At 50.2% G+C, this 19,149-nt stretch overlaps 1 protein-coding gene and 1 long non-coding RNA gene across 4 annotated transcripts in view; both read left to right on the top strand.

Moving 5' to 3' along the window:
- The first annotated feature begins 1,123 nt into the window (after positions 1 to 1,123).
- The window catches only part of KIF26A (kinesin family member 26A), a 228,826-nt gene continuing 210,800 nt past the window's right edge, over positions 1,124 to 19,149 (top strand). Inside the window, exons 1-2 of one of the 3 annotated variants that reach the window (XM_078383833.1) lie at positions 1,124 to 1,423; positions 9,839 to 10,165. In XM_078383833.1, coding sequence (XP_078239959.1) covers positions 1,289 to 1,423; positions 9,839 to 10,165 — 462 coding nt within the window. In that variant the 5' untranslated portion in view covers positions 1,124 to 1,288. The remainder of the gene's footprint in view (positions 1,424 to 9,838; positions 10,166 to 19,149) is intronic. The other 2 variants (XM_078383832.1, XM_078383831.1) reach the window with 2 other exon arrangements.
- On the top strand, positions 10,426 to 14,810 carry LOC144586111 (uncharacterized). The gene is made up of 2 exons (XR_013540849.1): positions 10,426 to 11,701; positions 12,584 to 14,810. It is a non-coding gene; the product is annotated as an uncharacterized LOC144586111 (long non-coding RNA).

Raw genomic sequence — 19,149 nt, forward strand, 5'->3', positions numbered from 1 at the left:
TGGAGTGGCGGGGGCGGGCGAGGATCAATGCCCAACGCCCCTCCATCCCAGTCTCTCTCTCTCCAGCTTCCAAAGTCTATCGATTCTGCTCTCCTCCTTCAGTGCACCGTGGCGCTGTCAGTCCGTCCGTCACCGCGAGCTGATGTCACCGGAGGCAGCTGCGCTCCGAGGTTGAACGTTGAGGGGGCGGGTTGACTTGGGGAAGGCTGGGGAACAGCCACGAGGCGCTCGCGGGGAAGACAGCCATCTAGTCCCTCTCGGTCTCTCAATTTCTTCTTGCGTGCTCCACAGGAACGTCTCAGAGTCAGGTTGGCTCTGGCAGGGACCGGGTCCCTCCTCCTTCCCGGCCGCATCGACAGCGAGGGCGCGCCAGAGAAAGAAGCGCGTCCGCCGCCGCCGCCGCGAACAGCCCATCCTGGCCAGGCAAGCAGGCAGGCAACTTTGCTGGGCGGCGCGGAAGGGAGAATGGGTTGGGCAGCTTTCATTGCCGCCGCCGCCGCCGCCGCCTCCCTGCGCCAGCCTCAAGGGTGCGCTCGGCGCGGCTGATCAGCTGCTGGACAGCGACGACTCCGAAGGAAAGAAGCAGCGACGGGGCGGCGGTGGGTGGGAAAAAGGAGGACCCGCGGTGGCGGCGGCGGCGGCCAGAGGCAGCCTGGATGGACGGAGGGGCGGCACGCATCGGGCTCCGGCCGAGAAGCAGCGCCCGCCTAGAGCAGCCCCCTTTCCCCCAAGCTTGGCTCTCTCCAGATTTGGAAAGTGCTTTCTTTGTTTCCTGCCGCTCCTCAACTCCGTTCTTACCTTGAACCTCTCACCATCAGCATCTTCGGTCACCGATCCCGATTTCTTGGATATCTTCCCCTTCACTTCCTTAGCCTCGCAGCCTACAACTGCGCGGGGGAGAGGAGGAAAGCAACCTGATTCTCCAGCCGGGCGCCTCCAGAGCGCTCCTGGTCTCAGCCTTCAGGCGAGCTTGATGGCAGAGGGGGTCCTCTTTGGCTTGGTGGATCGGAGCCGGGAGACGCTGCCGCCTGGATGGGACGCTAAGAGGAGTCCCCGGGAGGTGTGCACTCCAGGTGAGGCAGAGCCCGAGAGACCGGTGGATTGACTTAAGACAGATCCGAGGCGAGGGTCTCATCCCAAGGACCATGAAGGAGTGACATCCTCCCGTCCCCTTGCCATCTCCAGGATATTATCATTGCTCGGGGAGAGGGCGGAGAGAAGTCAGCTCCCTTCCTCCCGTTTCTCCCTTCCCAGGACAGAACCTCCACCTCGAAAGGACTAACTCACCATGGCTTTCCAAAAACCAACGGAACCTTCCAATACGACAAGGAAAAACCCCAGTTTGCTGGAGATCGGCGCTCTCTGCTTAGATTCCGAGATCATCTTTGGATTTACCAGCCACCTCCTCCGGAGGAAAGGCAAGGTAAGCCAAGGGGTGGGGAAGGTGGGTAGGCGAGGGTGCCTGGGAGGCTGCTTAGGGAGGAGTCCTGAGAGCTCCGAAAGGCGAAGGTTAGCAGCCGCCACGCTGCTTGGGACTTTCCCTTGCTGGCTTTTCTTTTAAGGCTGCGCACATGGGGCAAAAAAAAAAAAAAACTTAAGGGAGCCGCGGCGTGGGTGATAAAGAAGCGGGAGGGAAGGAACGCTGGGGAGGAAAAGTTGTGGCGTGCGGCGGGAAACGCGGCTCTGGACCCGGGGCGCGCGGTTTCAGCACCACGGACAGCGCTCGGTCCTGGTCAAAGGCTCAGGTTGGGCGGGAGGCGCGGGTGGGTTGCGGAGGTCGCTCGCTCGCAGCTCGGAGGAGGAGCGCACGGGCAGATTGCAACCGCTCCATCGCGGAGGAGAAGCGCGCTTCTGCAGCTTTCTCCCAGGCCGAGGGAGGCTTCGCTCTCCTGAAGACGCAGAAAATATTCAGGTGACCGGGGGACCTGCCGAGACCTCCCGACGTGGCCGAGAGATGTGGGCGGATGGGGGAGGGAGGGGGATGAAAGAAGGATTCGGACACCTCATTATCATGCAAGGCGGCGGTTCTTTTCCATCTCTCAGGTTAATTGCGAAGCGGGAAAGAGCGGGGGGGGGAGGGATGGGAGAGAAGTCATGCTAATGAAGCATTTTCCCGGTCCAGCTGCGCACCGGGCGGGAGGCTGACCACAGGTCGCCTCCCTGGGCTCTTCCTGGGCCTCTTCCGTTCTCGGCTCCATCAGCTGTGCACAGAAAGTTTTCTGAAGCACCTGGAGGGATTCTTTCAGGTCTCTCAAGCTGGACAAAAGGCCCAGCTTTGGACAGAAATACGCCCCGTTGACACGGACATAACAGCTCCGATCTACTTCGTGGTTCTTATTTCCCATAGCTTTTCCTTTAATCCTAGAGGTGTAGTAACCCTAGCTGGGTAGTCAGCTGCGGAAAAAGAAAAGAGGCATGCACTTTGTACATGCTCAGAGGCACTTTTGATCACTACTTTCGGCTTTCAGCTCGGAACTGAGATTTCCCCACTATAAAACCCTCACCTTTAAACCCTCTGCTTTCTCCCCACTGTTTTCTCCCCAACAAGCCTGATTAGGCGGCTCTCACTCCCCCCCCCCCCCGCGCCTGCTGCTTTTGCAAATTGGATCCGGAGCGTCACATTTGCAGGCGCCGCTGGGCTCAAGGCGGGTGGGTTGGACGTCAGGGGCTGGGCCGGTGTGAGGTGGGAATGGAAGAAAGAGCTGGGGAAGGAGCTTTTTGGGGGGGGGGCATCGAGAGACTGAGGCGGGGAAGAGGGAGGGACGGCGAGTCCTGAGTGGTCCTTCCCACTGGGGACACTGGGGGTGGGGTGGGGTGGGAGGCGAGCCTGGCGCAAGCACGCCCGGGTGTTGCAACGCCGGAGGAAGTGGAGCAGAGAAAGGAAACGACAGATCGCGCTTGACAGAATTGGGAGTCTCTCAAAGCGGGATGTGGGGAGAAGGGAGGGCAAGCGGGTACCTGAATGGGCTCTCCGGGCGCTCTCTGGCCCCCACCCACAGGCTGTGCCGCCATGACGTAGTCTATCCCTTCCTCCACCCACGTGGCATCCTCTGGGAGCCCATCCACACCTTTACTCTGGCCTTTCCCCCTCAGCAAGTAAATGTGCCGCCCTGCCCATGGAGCACCACATGGCGGGGGGGCAAACCTCGGGGGATTAAATGGAGACTCGGTCATCTTTCCGTTGAAGTTCCCAAACCAATGATGGGTCTCCTCTCAGGCGTGGCTGAGGCTGGACTGGGTCGATGGGTCCCCGGCCAGAAGGAGGCTGAGCGTCAGGGAGGCCCGCGTCGGTGCATGCCTGGCCAGATCTTTCGTTTGCAGAGCGCGCCTTCCACCCCCCCCCCCGGAAATCCCAATTACAGAAGCGCGGGCAATAAATGACAGGAAGCCTTACTCTCCAGAACAAGTGGATTGAAACGGAGAACGCGATTCCTGGCTATAATCAGCTCGTCCGTGTGTCCATCCATCCACGCACATGCATATAAATACACAAATCGGTTTTCTGGACCGTAAGAACAACTGGGGATCCAGATGATCCTCAGGGCAAAGACCAAGCCCCCCCCCCCACCAGCGGAGCCGATGACTCTCATGGGGATCGTCCGTTGTTCCAGGAGAGGCTGTTCCAGGAGTTTTAAAAAGTGGGAATAAAACTAAGGGGAAGAAAGACACCGCTCGCGCCTTTCCCGAGGCGGATGACTTAATTTCCTCCCGGCTGCCGGTTGCAGAGCAACAGGAGACCGGCAGATGGCGATCTAGTAACGGGCACCGGAGAGTCCCGGCTCGCAGGTTTCCCGACTTCTGTCCGCAGTTGGAAATGTTCGCCTCCGCTCTGCGGGTGTAGCAATTTCCCAACAGGACACCTTCCTCCCCCCCCCCCCGACCCGCAAGTGCAGTTGCAGCAGGTTACAAATTCTAGCACTTTGCAAGCTCCCATTTCCCAGGAAAATGAAGAAAGAGAGAGGCTTGTTCTCCAGAAAGCACGGATCACTCTTGGATGGTTAAGAACTGTTGAGAACCACGTGGGTGCCTCTTGGCGTGCAGGCGAGGTTCACACGTGCCCTTTAAGCGCTCGAGGATTGCTGCGCCCGAGGGGTGAGGGGCGCCGCAGACGAAACACCGCGCAGAGAAATTTTCCGGTCCTTCTGTCTCAGGTTCAGTTCCGGGGGTGTGTGTGTCGATGGGACCGGTTCACACGTTTGCCACGTGGGTCATCCGGGGGACGAGAATTCAAGCACGGCCCCCGTAAACAGGCAGTGGGCAACTTCGTGGAGAGACAAAGGCCTGGTTCCCCCGTAAAAGTAAAAGTAATCGAGGAGGTGGAATATAATTCCCATCACGCCGACTCCACACTGTGCTTTCGAGGATGATGAGGTTTGTAATCCAGACGTGCCTGGAGGGTGCTGGATTGGGGCAGGGATGGTCTGATCCGCGGTGTGGATCCTGATCACGTGGCGAAACTTCGAGGTAAAGCTCCCTAAGTGGAAAACCTGGCCGGCCGTTTCCCTACCTCTCCCACTCCCCCAAAGGGTGGGGGTTTTAAAACAACCTCGCAATTGTCTTCCATAGGAAACAGCAGCTGACTAGGCAATTAGTCCACTATGCTAATTTCTCCAGCTGCCAGGTCAGGCTTCCTCGTATGCAGAAATCATCTCCATCACCGCATTGCTGAAGTGGGGTGTGTGTGTGTGTGTTGTTGTTGTTGTTCCCGGAGGGAATTGGGCAGATCTCACAGAATCAGTGTGACAATGGAAAGGCGGGCTGTACGGAAGTTTCCCTTATCCCAAGACCCCTTTACTTCCGAGCAGGCCAGTGCTTAAAGAGAAGGGAGGCCAAATCTGGTGTGTATAAAGATGGGAGGGGGAGGCGAAACCACTCCACAGAATACATTTGCAAGGCAATATTGCTGTTAAGAAAGGGTCTGCTTTAAAACCAAATATCCATGTTGGTTTTCCACATTTGGGGAAATCTGTCTCCGTTGGTGGAACACTGCACACCCATAAAGAAATGATGGATTTTGTGTGTGTGCGTGTGTGCGTGCGCTATGGGAAGCACAGCCACTGTTCCACTCTAAGTATATCTCTTCTCATTTAGATTTGGCTGCTAAATTGGGACAGACCCAGTTCCAAACTGGATGGGAGATGCCTGGGAACTTGGTGCAGTATCAGAAGGGATGGTAGCTCAGGTAAAGCACACACTTGACAGATAGAAGAGATTCCCAGCATTTCCAGGTAGAGCTAGGAAAGAATCCTGCCTGAAGCCCTTCAGAACCAAGACTAGTTGGAGCTGATGGTATTGGGCTGGGTGGATCAATGGGCAGAATCGGAGAATAGTGGAGTTGGAAGGGGCCTATGAGGCCATGGAGCCGAACCCCCTGCTCAGTGCAGGAATCCAAATCAAATTATCTCTGACAAATGGCTGTCTAATTTTCCCTTGAGTATCTCCAGCATTGAAGTACTCATCACGCTCAGCATTAGGCAGGGGCTTATGTTCCAAAGCTGGCTAAATAGCTCAGTGAGTTAGATATCTATCTGTGGAACCAGAAGCTGGGAGTTCAGATTGTGGTCATCGTTCTCTGTCCAGAAATGAACTGGACTGTCTGGGCTTGTTCAGGGAATGTAGGGCAGTCAATGGCACACCCAACTCTGCTTCTCCAGCAGAGGGAGAATGGCTCTGAGACTAGGGAGGAGTGGGTAGATTGCTGCCAGTGTTGTAAATTGGTGGCAAAGCACTAGCAAAAGTTCTAGGCTTAACTTTTTCCTAGTTAATGATGTGCTGAAACTGTTTGCCAGTCACAAGAAACACCACTGTGGAGCGATGCTACCAGCCAGTGTGGGCAATATTGGTATACAGTATATAGAGAAATAATATGGCCTGATATATATCAGGTTTCTACATTTCTTCTCAAGTGTTCCGTATGGCAGAGGGTGAGCAGTGGATATTCAGTTGTGAGGACGCAAAAAAGGTGGTGGTTTCTGGTGAGTTAAAAGTGTCCCCCCCCCCAAGTTCTGGGGTGGTGGTGCATGTGCAGACAGCAGGCTTCGAAGAGATGCCAGGCTGACACATGCACATGTGCAGAGACTGCAGGCTGACTTCCCTTCTCAGAGCCCGACCCTGCCTCTGCGCAGGGGCCAGCCGGATCAGCTGGACAACAGGTGTGTGGGCAGAGATGGCAGCCAGCTCTTGGAGGGGAAGCCAGGCCTGCTGCCACTGAGAGTAGTGGCACTGGCGGCAGGAGCAGATAGGAATGTCCATCCCTAATAGGGGCTCTGAAAAAATGAGTCAGGATTCATGAATCCCCATCCCTGTTTACAATCCCCTTCCAACTCCATTATTCTTTTACTCTATGATAAAGAAAGAATAACCTTGAGGTCAATCCAGGGCTCAGATACGACATCTGATTTGATTGTTAGTGTTCTGATTTTCAGTCCACGGTATGTTAATAAGTACCATGGACTAATACTGTGTCTGATGAAGTGGACTTTGCAAAAGCTTACATTAAAAATATATAAGTTAGTCTTTAAGGTGCCACTGTCTGTCTTTTTTTTTCACTTTTACTTTTTTATCTTGTTTTCACCTTTAATAAAACAAGGTACTTCTGGGCATTTGGCAACATGTGTTTCTTGCACTGAATAACTTCATTGCAACTACTTGCAGTGTATCTGGAATCAGGACCATTCCGCCATTGGCCTAAATACTATTGCTGGTATGCTAACCAGAAGAGTTGCAAAGAATCTTTTGCTGAAGGGCAAGTCAATATTTACATAAATCCCTTTGATTCAGTAGGTCTCCTCTAACTGGGACAAGCAACGGGATTCAAGCTGTGATAGGCCCAGTCTTAGGTTTCTTTTTACCAAAAATAGTAGTGAAAGCGAAGGCATCTGTTATTCTGTTATTGAGCTTCTGTGATGGACAAATTACAACCATATATCTGGAACTAAGGACATTCTACTCATTACAAAACTAAGTACTGTGTTTTTCCATGTATAAGACTATGCTTTTGTCTACAGTCTTTAGACTAAAAATTGAGGGTCGTCTTATACATGGAAGTAAGCTGAGGAGAGAACAAAAAACAAGTGGAGAGGAAAGCAGGGATCAAAGTGATCCTGCAGAGCTTTTATCCCTGCTTTCCCCTCCACTTGCTAAGCCCCGCTTAGATTTCTTAATTTTGGGTTAGAAAAATGGGGGCCATCTTATACATTGGGGTGTCTTATACACGGAAAAATACGGTATACTATCTACGAGTGAGTACATTCAAGAGTGGGTGTACCCATGGACACCCATGCCTCTGAGGGGGTGCCTGCTGGAGGAGGTGGGACTAGGAACCATTGAACACTTGTTGGACCAACAGACAAACTGGCACAGACCATCAAAGTGGCAGTTTGTGCCCATCTCTAGCTGAAGATGCCATGGGTAAGAGTATCAGACCAGGAGTCAGAGGTCTGGATTCATATCCCTGCTCGGCCACAGAGAGTTATTGGAGGGTTCCTTGAAAATTTCACTTGTCTCAAAGTGACCCGATGGCATGTCACAACAGTTGCAGCTGCTTTTCAGGACCAAGCGGAATGCATAAGAATGCATGACAGGGTAGACACTTCAGTCAATACCACTTGGGGTCAGAAGCATTTCAAAGCCACTCAAGAATGGAGGAATGGGTTGGAAGGAATGGGTTTTCAAGGCCCGTTTGAAGGCCGAAGGGGCTGAGTGTATCAGACAGTTTGATGACTTTACTGGAGGCCACAAGGAGGACAACTCTTAATATGTGGATTGAATCCTACTTTGGGAGCCAGTGTAATGTGATAAATAGAATATTGAACTAGGATGAAGGAGACCTGGATTCAAATCCCTGCTTGACCACAGAAACCCAGTGGGGGTTGGTCATAGTGAACCATTTCATGAACACCTCACATGACTTAGGGTCTCTGTAAACTGGAAGCAGCTCAATGGCCCAAAACAACAGGACCCTAAATGATTAAGACGGTAGATCTAGTGCTAGATCGCAGTGTGCTTTGCACTTTACGATAGATCCACCAAGGCCTCTCACTCCTGGTTGTTGAACACCTATGATCTCCTCCAGTTTTGGAAGGTAAGCAGAGTCAAGTCTGCTTTAGCACTTGGGCTAAATCATCCACCGGGAAATGCCAGTGAAAGGCTTAGAGAAAGATTCCTGACTGAAAGACTCTGGGCAGCTGCTGCCAGTCAGAGCTGGCAACACTGGGTATAAGACAACTTCCTGAGAAGTCCCTCTGAAGCAGCCATTACAGTTCAGTTCTATGGGCATTTGCTCCAAAGCACCATTCAGTTCAAGGGGACTGACTCCTGAGAAAGCATGCAATTTAATAGAGATGGAGCAGACATCAGGACCTTGGCTTAAATCTGGCCTGCAACCCCCCCCTCCCCTTAACAAACGCCAAAGGATGAATTTGGCTGACTAAATGGAGGAAGAGCAAAGTCCACCTGAAAAAAACAACTTAAAGTCTACTAGTGAGCATAGTCATTGTCCAGGCTGACACAGGTATTCTTAGACTGGATAGCTCAGTGGTTTAGGTGTCTGGCTGTGGTACCTGTGCCTGGGAGTTCGATTCCCCCCTCCCATACCTCTTGCAAGTAGAGCCAGCCTGTGTGGCCTTGGGCAAGCAGCACCATCCAGGACAAACACACACCCCCAGAAGAAATTAATGGGAAACCACTTCTGAGTGTATTCTCTGTCCGGTAAACCTTGGCCAGATTTGACTTGGCGGCATCCGATGAGTTAAAAACAAAAGAAAGGCACCGTTCCCCACTCCTGCGCCCTTCCCATAGAAATCTGAGGCAAGAGCCACAAGCGATCCCCCATCCCACAAACCAGAATCATATCGGTTCATGAGCCAACCCAGCCGAAAGAGCCATCTCCGGTCCCTGCTCCTCGCGGTTCCTTCCCCATCTCTCTTCTCTCTCCCCCCCACCTCGGTCGTCGGAACCCAATTTCCGCGTCCCGCTGTCTTGAGATCCCCGTCTGGTTTCTTTCTCCGTCGGCTCGGTTCGTGTGGGGGGGGGAAAGGGGGGGTTGGCCAGGCGGGCGGGCAGGCGAGTGAGTGGTGGTGGTTGGGGGGGGGGGGAAGAGAAGAGGGCTGAAGTCCCTCCTCCCCGGCGCCCTCCCTCCCTCCCCTTCGCCGCCTCCTCCCCCGCCCGCGACTCCGCCGCCTTTTAACTTTGCAAACCCTCCACTTCTTTGCTGCTTGTTCGCACCATGGGGGAAACAGCGGCGAGCAGGAGGCGCCGCCGGAGCCCAGAAGACCCCTTTGCAGCGGCTTATGGGGCGAAGTTTCCTTTCCGCTCGGCTTTTTGAATTGCTTTCTTTTTAAAGTGCCGAGTGGTGTTTCGTTTTTGTTTGTTTTTGCAAAGGGTGAAGGCAGCCGCCGGGAGGAGGGGGAAAAGCGAGACCAAGAGGGGCTGCAAGATTGCGTGGTTCCTTCTGCCTCGGCTCTCCCGGGACCTTTGGCTCCGCGATGGGCCAAGGGGACGCGGATCGGGGCGCGAGAGGCGTTTCTGCAGCGGCGCTGCCCGTCGCCTCCTTCTAGCCGCTGCAAAGCTTCGGATCCGGCTGGTGGGGAAGCGGGCAGGAACTCCTCCGGACCTCGGAGCCTGGGGTCGGTCCCCGCCATGCCCCCGGGACCCGGAGTAAGTAGGGTCAGGCGGCCGATCCTTTTCCCCGGGAAGGGTTTCTTTGCAAGGGCGAGCCGGCCGGGCACTTTTCCCCGGCGCCTACCGAGGGGGGGGGGCGCGCGCGCTTGGATCCGAATCATTAAGGGCGCGTTCACACGAAACCTGATCGGCTCTCCCGCTTCTGCTTTCCTTCCAGGTGGCCGAAGGCGGCCCGCGGCGCGAACCAGCTGCCCCGCCGCCTCCCTCTTCTTCCTCCTCCTCCTCTTCCTCGCCGCCGCCGCCGCTCTCCCTGGAGCTCCCTCCGCGCAAGAGGCTCCTCCAGCCGCCGCCGGCCGGAGGGGAAGACCGCTGCGGGAGCCGCCCCCCTCCGGAGGGAGCCGGCGCCGCCTCCGGGGCCGAGCCGGGCCACCTCGAGCGAGCCGCCCAAGGAGGAGGATGGTGCCGCGGTTGCCAAGCGAAGCTGGCCGAGCTCAAGAGGCAAGCGGTGAAGCTGGCGGCCGGCTGCCCCCCCCTGGCCCTGCCGGTAGGTCTGCGCCCAGGCTGGGAGGAGGACTGGGGTGGGGTGGGGTGGGGTGAGCGTCGGGAGGGGGGTCAGGCTGGGGGCCCCCCGAGAAGATCGGCGGGCCCCCCGACTCTCCCGGTGTGCTCTTTGCCGACCTGACTTTTCGCATGTGGCAAAAGATCCCTCTTCCTCACATGCACAGGATGTGTGTGTCTGTTTGTGTGTACACGTGTATATAAATGCCGGTACCCAAATGCAGCTTACAGTAGCATTGCCAAAATCCTATTGATGCTTGTGTAAAGTTTGCGTAACTTGCCCTGGCTGTTTCCAGCCCACTGAGGAAGTGCATCTCCAGCTTTCATTGCCCAGCCTGGAAGTTCTCCTGCACCCCATCAGTTATCTGTCCTTAGCCTTGTCCAGTTGGGCCGCTGAGCCGGGACCATTGGAAGTGATTTCAACTCACAGATTGCTTCTAATGCCTTCCTTGAAATGCACCATCAGGACCGAGAAATCTGTGGGTGCCCCTTGAAAATTGCTGGCTCTCCCTGTATCCCCTCCTGCACTTTGGGTGGGTGTGTCTGCTCCTGTCCTTCAAGTCCCTGGTATACCTTGTAACTGGTATCTCTCCAAGGAGAGTAAGATTGCCTTTTCCCCATGGGAATGTTGCTGTCTGTAGTCTTGGGAACCCTTCGGCAGTCGTACACATGCCTGCACGGAGTGTGGTTTCTTTCCCGGCTGCATTGATGATTACAAGGTTAGCTATGCTAGCTAATGTGCATTCTGGAGCCCACTTCCTCTTGGTACGATGGTTCATGACTGGAACAGGGCCGGCACTCCTTCTGTCTAGTTTGTTTTCTTGAATGAGTTGGGTGCCTCCTGCCTCAATCCGTATCAAACCCAAACAATACAGAACTTGACATCTTTTGCTCTCTGTAAAATGCAGCTGTGGACGTCTTTGGCGACACCGTGCCTTCTGTTGCATGCTGTGTCTGCTTGCAGAACGCAGCACTCAAATGTGCCTTGGGATGTGCTCCGTGTGGCATTGTTATCTGTGTGCATTGGCTTTACGCTTGTTTTTTTGCATTGCCCTGGATCACTCACCTTTGTGGATTGCTATGTGAGACTCAGGCCTTTTACCTTTGAAGGATTGCTGCATATACCCCTGGGACCTGCTCATTATCTCTGCACATTAAGATAATCGACGTAATGCCCTGGTATGTTAAGAACACTGCGTGGTGCCAGTAGGAAACACACTGCTTTAGCTGCGCGTATCTCTGAACAGGGTCGTAATTTCATTTTATTCTTTCAGTGCAGCAGGGGATCTGTATATTATTGCAGAAGCTGCCTGATTCTCTGAGTGGGGTATCATTAGCTGCATATATCTTTATGCTGCATACTGGCCTACCGTTAGGATGAATGACTGGGTTTTGGGAGAGCTGAGTTCTAATCCCCAAAGGTCCATGAAACTCACTGGGTGACCACAGGGCACTATTTTTCTTTCTCTTTGTCTCTGGCCAACCTACCTTGCCTGGTGTTTGTGAGAATAAAAATGGGAAGGTGGAGACAACCTTGAGCTCTTTTTTAAGAAGGGCAGGGTAGACATACAATTCATAATAGGTCAATAATTGCAGAGGCTGTCTCTAGAACTCTGCATGTGTTCAAAGTATTTCTCATACACCAGAGGAGGTTTGAGCTGTAACTATACATTTTGGCACCCAGGGCTGATGGCACCATCTCTTACTCAAAAAGTTGTGAGACCTAGGCATGAGACACATACCCCACACTGTGAAAAGGGGAGCAGAATGGGACGCCCCCTGCCCCAAGGAAAAAGTTTTAGCTTAAAAAAACAAGGGATGTGAAGGGTGGGTGGGGGCCATACCTACTTATTTATTAACTACGAGATTCACCCCTGGGTTTTGGAACTCTTTGAATTTTTGTGTTAGTTAAAACTGAAGGCAACAGGAGAGTGAGACAGATTGACTCCATAAAAGAAGGCAGAACCTTGAATGTACAAGAGCTGAGCAGGGCTGTTAAGGATAGGATATTTTGGAGGTCACTCATTCATAGTGTTGCCATGAGGCAGAGGTGACAGGATGGCACAGAGCAACAACAGTAGCAACATTTTGGTGCCCTGGGGTTAAGCCGTGGTCACCCTCCCCTACTTTTTGACTCCACAATATACTGTAGACCTCTATGCATGAGACACAAAATTAGGACACATTTCTCTGTGTTATGGATGTTATGGGGTGGGTTGGTGGATTATTTCTCTTAAAGAGGAAAAAGTCTGACACTTACGATAGGTATGTGATGAGATGGCTTGTGTGTTACTTGTAGACACACACTTTGCACAGATACAGGTTGCATCTACTGTGGGGATCCCTGCTTGTGAAGTCTGAGATGGCTGCAGGGTCAAAGATGTTTTGCGGGACTAAACTCCAGGTTCAGTGTTCTGTTTTGCACCTTTGGTCTAGATGGGCGGGATAGAGATCCAATAAACAAAACAAAACAAAACAAATAATCTAAGGATTAATATCAGTTCTTGAGAAGCAACTGAAGGGAAAGGCAGGAATAAATAAATAAAAGAATGATTTTTAAAAAATGTTGATTTCCCCAAGTTAAGGGGTGCTTCCGGCATCAAGAGGCAGTGTAGTGTAGTGGTTAGACTGCTTGATTCTGCCTGGAAAATTCAAATCACTAGAGTCATATCCCCATTTAATATGAAGTTTGCCAATTGATAATCCTGGTGTTTGTTTTAACCAACTTTATAGAGGTTTTATGAGATACAGTGTGTGCGGGAGAGAAGCATGCATGCTACCTTTGATGAAAAGGTGGGAATATAAACATATAAAATAAATATCTGCTGCTGAGGGGATGTCGATAACTGGGGAGTCACCAGGAAGGTGAGGATTTGCCAGCTGGGCAGAGGTAGTGAGAATGGAAAGTAGCCTGCTGGCATTCACATGCCTACTGCCAAGGTGGGGACCTGTGAATGTTGTTGGACTAGAGCTCCCATCATCCTTGATTGTTGGCTGTGCCATTGCAGTTGATGGTAGCTGCAATCCAAGAATAGCTCTAGGGCCAAAGACCCCTCAGCTCTGGGGTACAGACTTCCAGTCTTACGCATGTGATCTGGGAAGGATGTCTCTTGCTACGGCTCTTTCCAAAATGACCTAACGATGCCAAGCCTGGTCTCCTTTGGCAGAAGAACGAGGGCTGCTCCACTTTGGATTGGATGGAAAATGCTCTGCTGTGTTGAATTTCCCTGCCACTAGAAAACTAGCTCATTGGTAGAAAAGGATTCCAAATTAGCATGCGACAGGATTGCATGACAGAATCCCAAACTGTGATTCTTTATGTACAGTAGGATATAATCCATTTCAAAACGTCTGCCAGCTCACCCTTGCGGGGATTGACCTCGCCTCCTGAAAGGCTTGTCCATCTGGACAAGAAAGGCTGAGGGCAGTTATCTCTCTGAGCCCACACCAGCTCACATTCCTTAAACATGAAAAGGGCTCAGGGGACATCCTTAGAGTCATGAAATTGGGGGAGAAAATGACTTTTTGGATGACCACTCCCAGAACAGCCATGCTGGATGGGGAATTCTGGGCATTGTAGTCAAAAATGCCTTAGTGAGAGGACTGTTCCCAAAAGGGCTCCACGTCTTGTGGAGCCCAACCAGGTCCACCTCAGTTATTACCAGAGAAGGGATTATTGTATTTTTTTTTCCTGAACCAGGGGTATGCTGGAATTGGCCTAGCTAGGCCCTTCAACCCTATCCTTTGATATAATTTACAGCTGATGCATAAATGGGAGGAGGGGGAAATCTCTCCATTTCTGAGTCAGAGGAACTGGCATGGCGAGGCTAAGCTTGGTGGCATTTCAAAGTCTTAGCTTTGGTGGTGTAGTTTCGAGGGAGGCTAACTGTGCACAGAGCATAATGGGCAGGGAGAGTACAATACCCCTAATGCTGTGCAGTGTCAGAGAGCTAGGCCTCCATCCAGCCAGTGTGTAGGCCGTGGAACTCAGAAATGGAGGGATTTTTCCTCATTTATGCTCCAGCCAATGAGGGCCTTCCCATTCTTCCTTGGTACCTACAGGAAAGCCTCATTAGCCCATCAGGGAGCTTTTAATGGCATCGGGAACTCCTGTAGATAACAAGGACACAGATCTGTTGGATTTTATTTTGTAAAGGCCGATGTCTGGGGTATACAGATGTTTATCTAGTCATAACTTTTCACAGTGTGCTGTAGTCACTTGGTAAGCTGGTTGTCCATTTATTTATTTATTTATTTATTTATTTATTTATTTATTTATTTATTTATTTATTTATTTATTTATTTATTTATACCCCACCTATCTAGTCATTTCGACCACTCTAGGCGGCTCCATAGCCGTGTTCACACATTACTCATATGCAGAAGACTATCCTATTTCCGATAACCATGTATCAGTGTGAAAGCTAGAGAGTAAAGAAAGCTAACAGGAAAAAATTGTTGTTGTTTAGTTGTTACGTGGTGTCTGACTCTTCCTGCCCCCATGGACCAGAGGCCCTCCTGTCTTCCACTGCCTTCCAGAGTTGGGTCAAATTCATGTTGGTTGTTTCGATGACACTGTCCATCCATCTCGTCCTCTGTCATCCCCTTCTCCTCTTGCCTTCACTCTTTCCCAACATCAGGATCTTTTCCAGAGAGTCTTCTCTTTTCATAAGATAAAAAAAAATATGTGTTGGAGGAGAGCTTAGTGGACTGCCAGAAACGAAAACAGGTGAGTCATAGAGCAAATCAAGCCTGGACTATCTTTGGAAGCAAACATGTTGAAACTGAGCACCTCATGAGAAGGCAGGATTCTCTGGAAAAGATGATAATGCTAGGCTACTTGGAAGGCAGCAGGAAAAGAGGAAGACCCAATATGAGATGGGCTGATTCTCTAAGGAAGCCACAGGCTTGAGTATGCAAAATCTGAGTGGGACATTTTGGAGATCACTCATTCATACAGTCACTATAAGTTGAGCGCAACATGATGGCATGATAACAACAATAACAGAGAACACTCACAGTGAAGCTAGAAGAGGACAACAATTAGTGCCACCCTTTTGACATTGTAGTACGATGCTAGGTCTGCCATCTGATGCATATATAGTGAGGCCAATGCCTGCAGAGGAGTCCATGCACGTCAACAGATACTACTATGCAAGTGTTTAAAATCCTTGCCTAACTGCTAGATAGCTCATAGGTTTAATTATCAGAGGTTAGGAGTTCGATTCCCCACTGGGCCTCTTTGACAGGGGCTGGACTTGATGATCTATAGGATCCCTTCTAGCTCTGGAGTTCTAATATGATTACTGTATCATTGAAAGGACTTACATAAGTAAGTTTTAAGGGATAGGGTGACAAACCAGATTTGAAGATCTTAGTCTTTTATTTTGAAGAAGCCTGTAGTGTTTTTTTTTAAATTATTGTTTCAGTCATAATAGGGGAAAAAAGAGAGTACACATTGCAAGTAACACATTGTTTTCCAAACAATACTGATCCGCTTATTTGTGAGAATGTGAAGGCAGAGAAAGGAGGGGAAGCCAGCCAGCTCCTCCTTGACCTTCATTTTCATTCAAAGAGTTTTGAGTATGATGGAGTGAAATTCCCACACAAGCTAAATATAGTTGTCTTTAGGGGTGGCACTGTAATCCAGTGTCAGAGGGTAGGGATTGAATTTTCATGTTTCAAGAGCTTGATGGGGCGCCTGTTGAGGATGGGTTGGGGGGGCAAGGGGGCGGGAAGTCTTTTCATGTTGGCTCAAGTGAGTGTTTGGATCCCTCCCTTTTTGTTCCTTTCATGTGAAAGGGGGGGGGGAGGAAGAAAAGAAAAGTCAAAGGCAGGATGGCTAGACTTCCCTTTGTCCGGTTATTGAATAGAAAGTTAATTTCCCATTGTTCCCCCCCTTAAGTTACAAGAGCTTTGGAAGGAGAGATGCAAATGTTTAAATGATCCTTGCTCTGAATGGGGGTGGGCTGGGAAGTTGCTCTTATAGCAGGTAATAGCAGTCCTTTCTATAAACAGGTCTTTGTCCGGAGGAATAAAAAGAACAGTACTTATGTTGGAAGTCAATGGCTTTTACTTAGGTGTCCAGGTAAAGGGACCTCCCGGTTCTCTAAAAGACCAGTTTGTGTGGTCTCATTTGTGCTCTCTTAGAGGAACACCCTCAGATAATGACTTGATGAGAGAGAAGTAAATCATCCTCTTTTCTCAGGTTTCACCTGAAGATAAAGGTGCACTCTGCTTACTTTTGAGGACTCGCCACCAGGAGCCCTGAAATCTTCCCAGAGCATTCAGTAGGGTCAGGATGTGGGAAGATTGCTAGGATATTGCTGGATTGAACCAGGTCCTGATGGAAGTGCTCGGACCAATCAGAGGCCTTCAAAAAGCATGCAAGGAGGGCGTGAAAGCAGTCGCTTTCTTCCAGAGGGATACTGGGACTGTATTGTAGCTGGAAATTCCATGCTGCCATTGATTAAATCATTTCTTTATATCGTAAAGAAAAGCCATTGAGAAAATCCTTCTCTCCCATGAAGTGGCCAGAAAAATCCCTCACTTTAAAAGGTCATTAAGGCAATTGCTTGTCCGAATTGGAGTAGACCCACAGAATCAGTAGAATATAGGTAAGTGATGGGTCAATATCCAACAATTGGTTCAACAAATCTACTCTAGCGTTCATTAGTAGCTGGATTTAGGCTAATGAAGCATTGGAACATCTTGTGGCAGTGAGTTCCGTACATATAGACGAAGGTCCCTTAAGCCAGCAGTCTCCAACCTTTTTGGGGCCACGGACCAGCTCGGGGGAGCGAGCTCCATGCGTGGGGGGCACCCCCACACTTGCGCAGTGGCTGTGTCATGCTTGTGGGGTGTGTGACACACCCCGGCGCAAGCGCGACATGCCCCCCCATGTGGGCGCGACATGCCCACAATGCGTGCGAGGGGGGATGGAGGTCCATATCTGCAGCCCAGTTCCAGCAAGTCCATGGACTGACCCCAGACCGGAGGTTGACGACCCCTGCCTTAAGCAATGTGAGGGTAAGGGTCAATGCAATTTCAAGGATCAATTAAAGGTAGTGAGTATTGGGACAGGATCTGAATAACGTTTGGAAATGATACTTTTTGGGCCATTGTGTGGTTGGGGGATTATGGGGGTTGTAGTACAAAAGATAACTCTTGTAAGCGCTGGGTCTGAGAGTAGGTAGTTGAGGGACTAGTTTGCCCTTTGCTTGGGTTCAGACGTTTGTCATGATCCCATCGTCCCCTGACCATCTGGGTGGGGATGATGGGAACTGTAGTTCAGCACATGTTAAGGTAGCATCTGATTGGGGAAAGCTAGAATCTAGATCTGATTTTAGCAGAGCGTTTCTCATGTTTTCTCTCCTTTTGTCCCCCTTTTGCTTGTTCGATCATATTGTATAATCTCTCGACATATTTCAAGGGAGAGATTTATCTGCAATCATGTATGAAAAAAATTTCAAGGTTTTGTTGCTGATGGGATAGCTGTTAAGCTGTTATTGCACTTGGCATGCTTCCTTTTCACTTCTTACCTTTAGCATCATTAGGCCAATATTATGCTAGTGAATGCTGTCAGGCAGAAATTGAATCAGACAAATGAAAAACTTCGGCAGCCCTAGACTGCCGTGCATTGTTTCAACATAGTTAATGCAGGAGAGAAAAAAGCAACTCATGGTTAAATGAAATGCTACCATTTCACATATAAATTAATCTTCAAGCCAGGTCACATTTATCTCCATTTTATACCTTTGGAATTGATATTAAGAGGTACTGGATGTGGTCACTTAGAATCTGGGTGGCGCTTCAAGGTTAGTATTGCTTCTTCCATACCAGAAATTGGGGTAGTATTCAGGAAAGTGGGATGTATTCTTGTGATTTCCCCCGCTTTCTTAACTGTGAGAATAAAGTATGCAGAGATATATACCCCTAGTGAAAATCTAAGTAAGCTTGTTCAGAAGCAATTCTCATGGGGTTCAACAGGACCTGATCCTCCGGTAAATCTTTTTGCAGCCTTATAGTACAGTGGTGCCTCGCTAGACAGTTACCTCGCATGACAGTTTTTTTGCTAGACATTGACTTTTTGTGATTGCTATAGCCGATTCGCAAAACAGTGATTCCTATGGGGGAATTTTGCTGGACAATGTTTGGACCCTGCTTCGCAAACCAATTTTTGCTAGACGATGATTTTGATAGCTCCCTCCGCGCTCCCAAATGGGTGTTTTCGGGACCTAAGCTTCGCAAGACAGCTATTTAAATAGCTGATCAGCGGTTCGCAAAGCGGCTTTCCTATGGCCGATCTTCTCTAGACAACAACGATTCTTCCCCATTGGAATACATTAAACAGGATTCAATGCATTCCAGTGGGGAAATGCTTTTCGCTAGACGATGATTTCGCTAAACAGCGATTTCAGTGGAACAGATTATCATCGTCTAGTGAGGCACCACTGTATAATCCTCTGAATGTTTTCCTTGGAAGGAATGAGTACAGTATGTTTGCAGATGTTAACTGCAGCTTTATTCTTATTTTCCTGTTTAGCTGCTTTAACAACATTTGAGGAAAGACAGGGAAGTAAAAAAGACCCCTTTCCCTTATAAAGTGTAAAGAAATAGCAAGCATAGAAAAGTCAAGATGGTCCTGTGGCTTCTTTTGCCTTTCTGGTGCAGACAGAGTCAACTCAGGGAGGCTGTTGCTTTGAAACTCGTCTGTGTACTTCAAAGACATATGCCCTTTTGCCATGATAATTAAGGGCTCTTTCATTATATGTTCAGAAAGGTCTCTTCACCTGGTCTTGATGGTGGATGAATGCTTTGGGAGTTGAAAGATGGGTGAGTTTCTGCTGCTGATTAGCTTTATTGATGAAAGGAAGAAACTGTTTAATTCATTCATTTCTGACATTTATTTATTTATTTATTGCATTTATATGCCGCCCATCTAGACATGGTCTACTCCCGACATAATGG

Source organism: Pogona vitticeps, chromosome 1 (genome assembly GCF_051106095.1).
Source record: "Pogona vitticeps strain Pit_001003342236 chromosome 1, PviZW2.1, whole genome shotgun sequence".
NCBI lineage: Eukaryota > Metazoa > Chordata > Lepidosauria > Squamata > Agamidae > Pogona > Pogona vitticeps.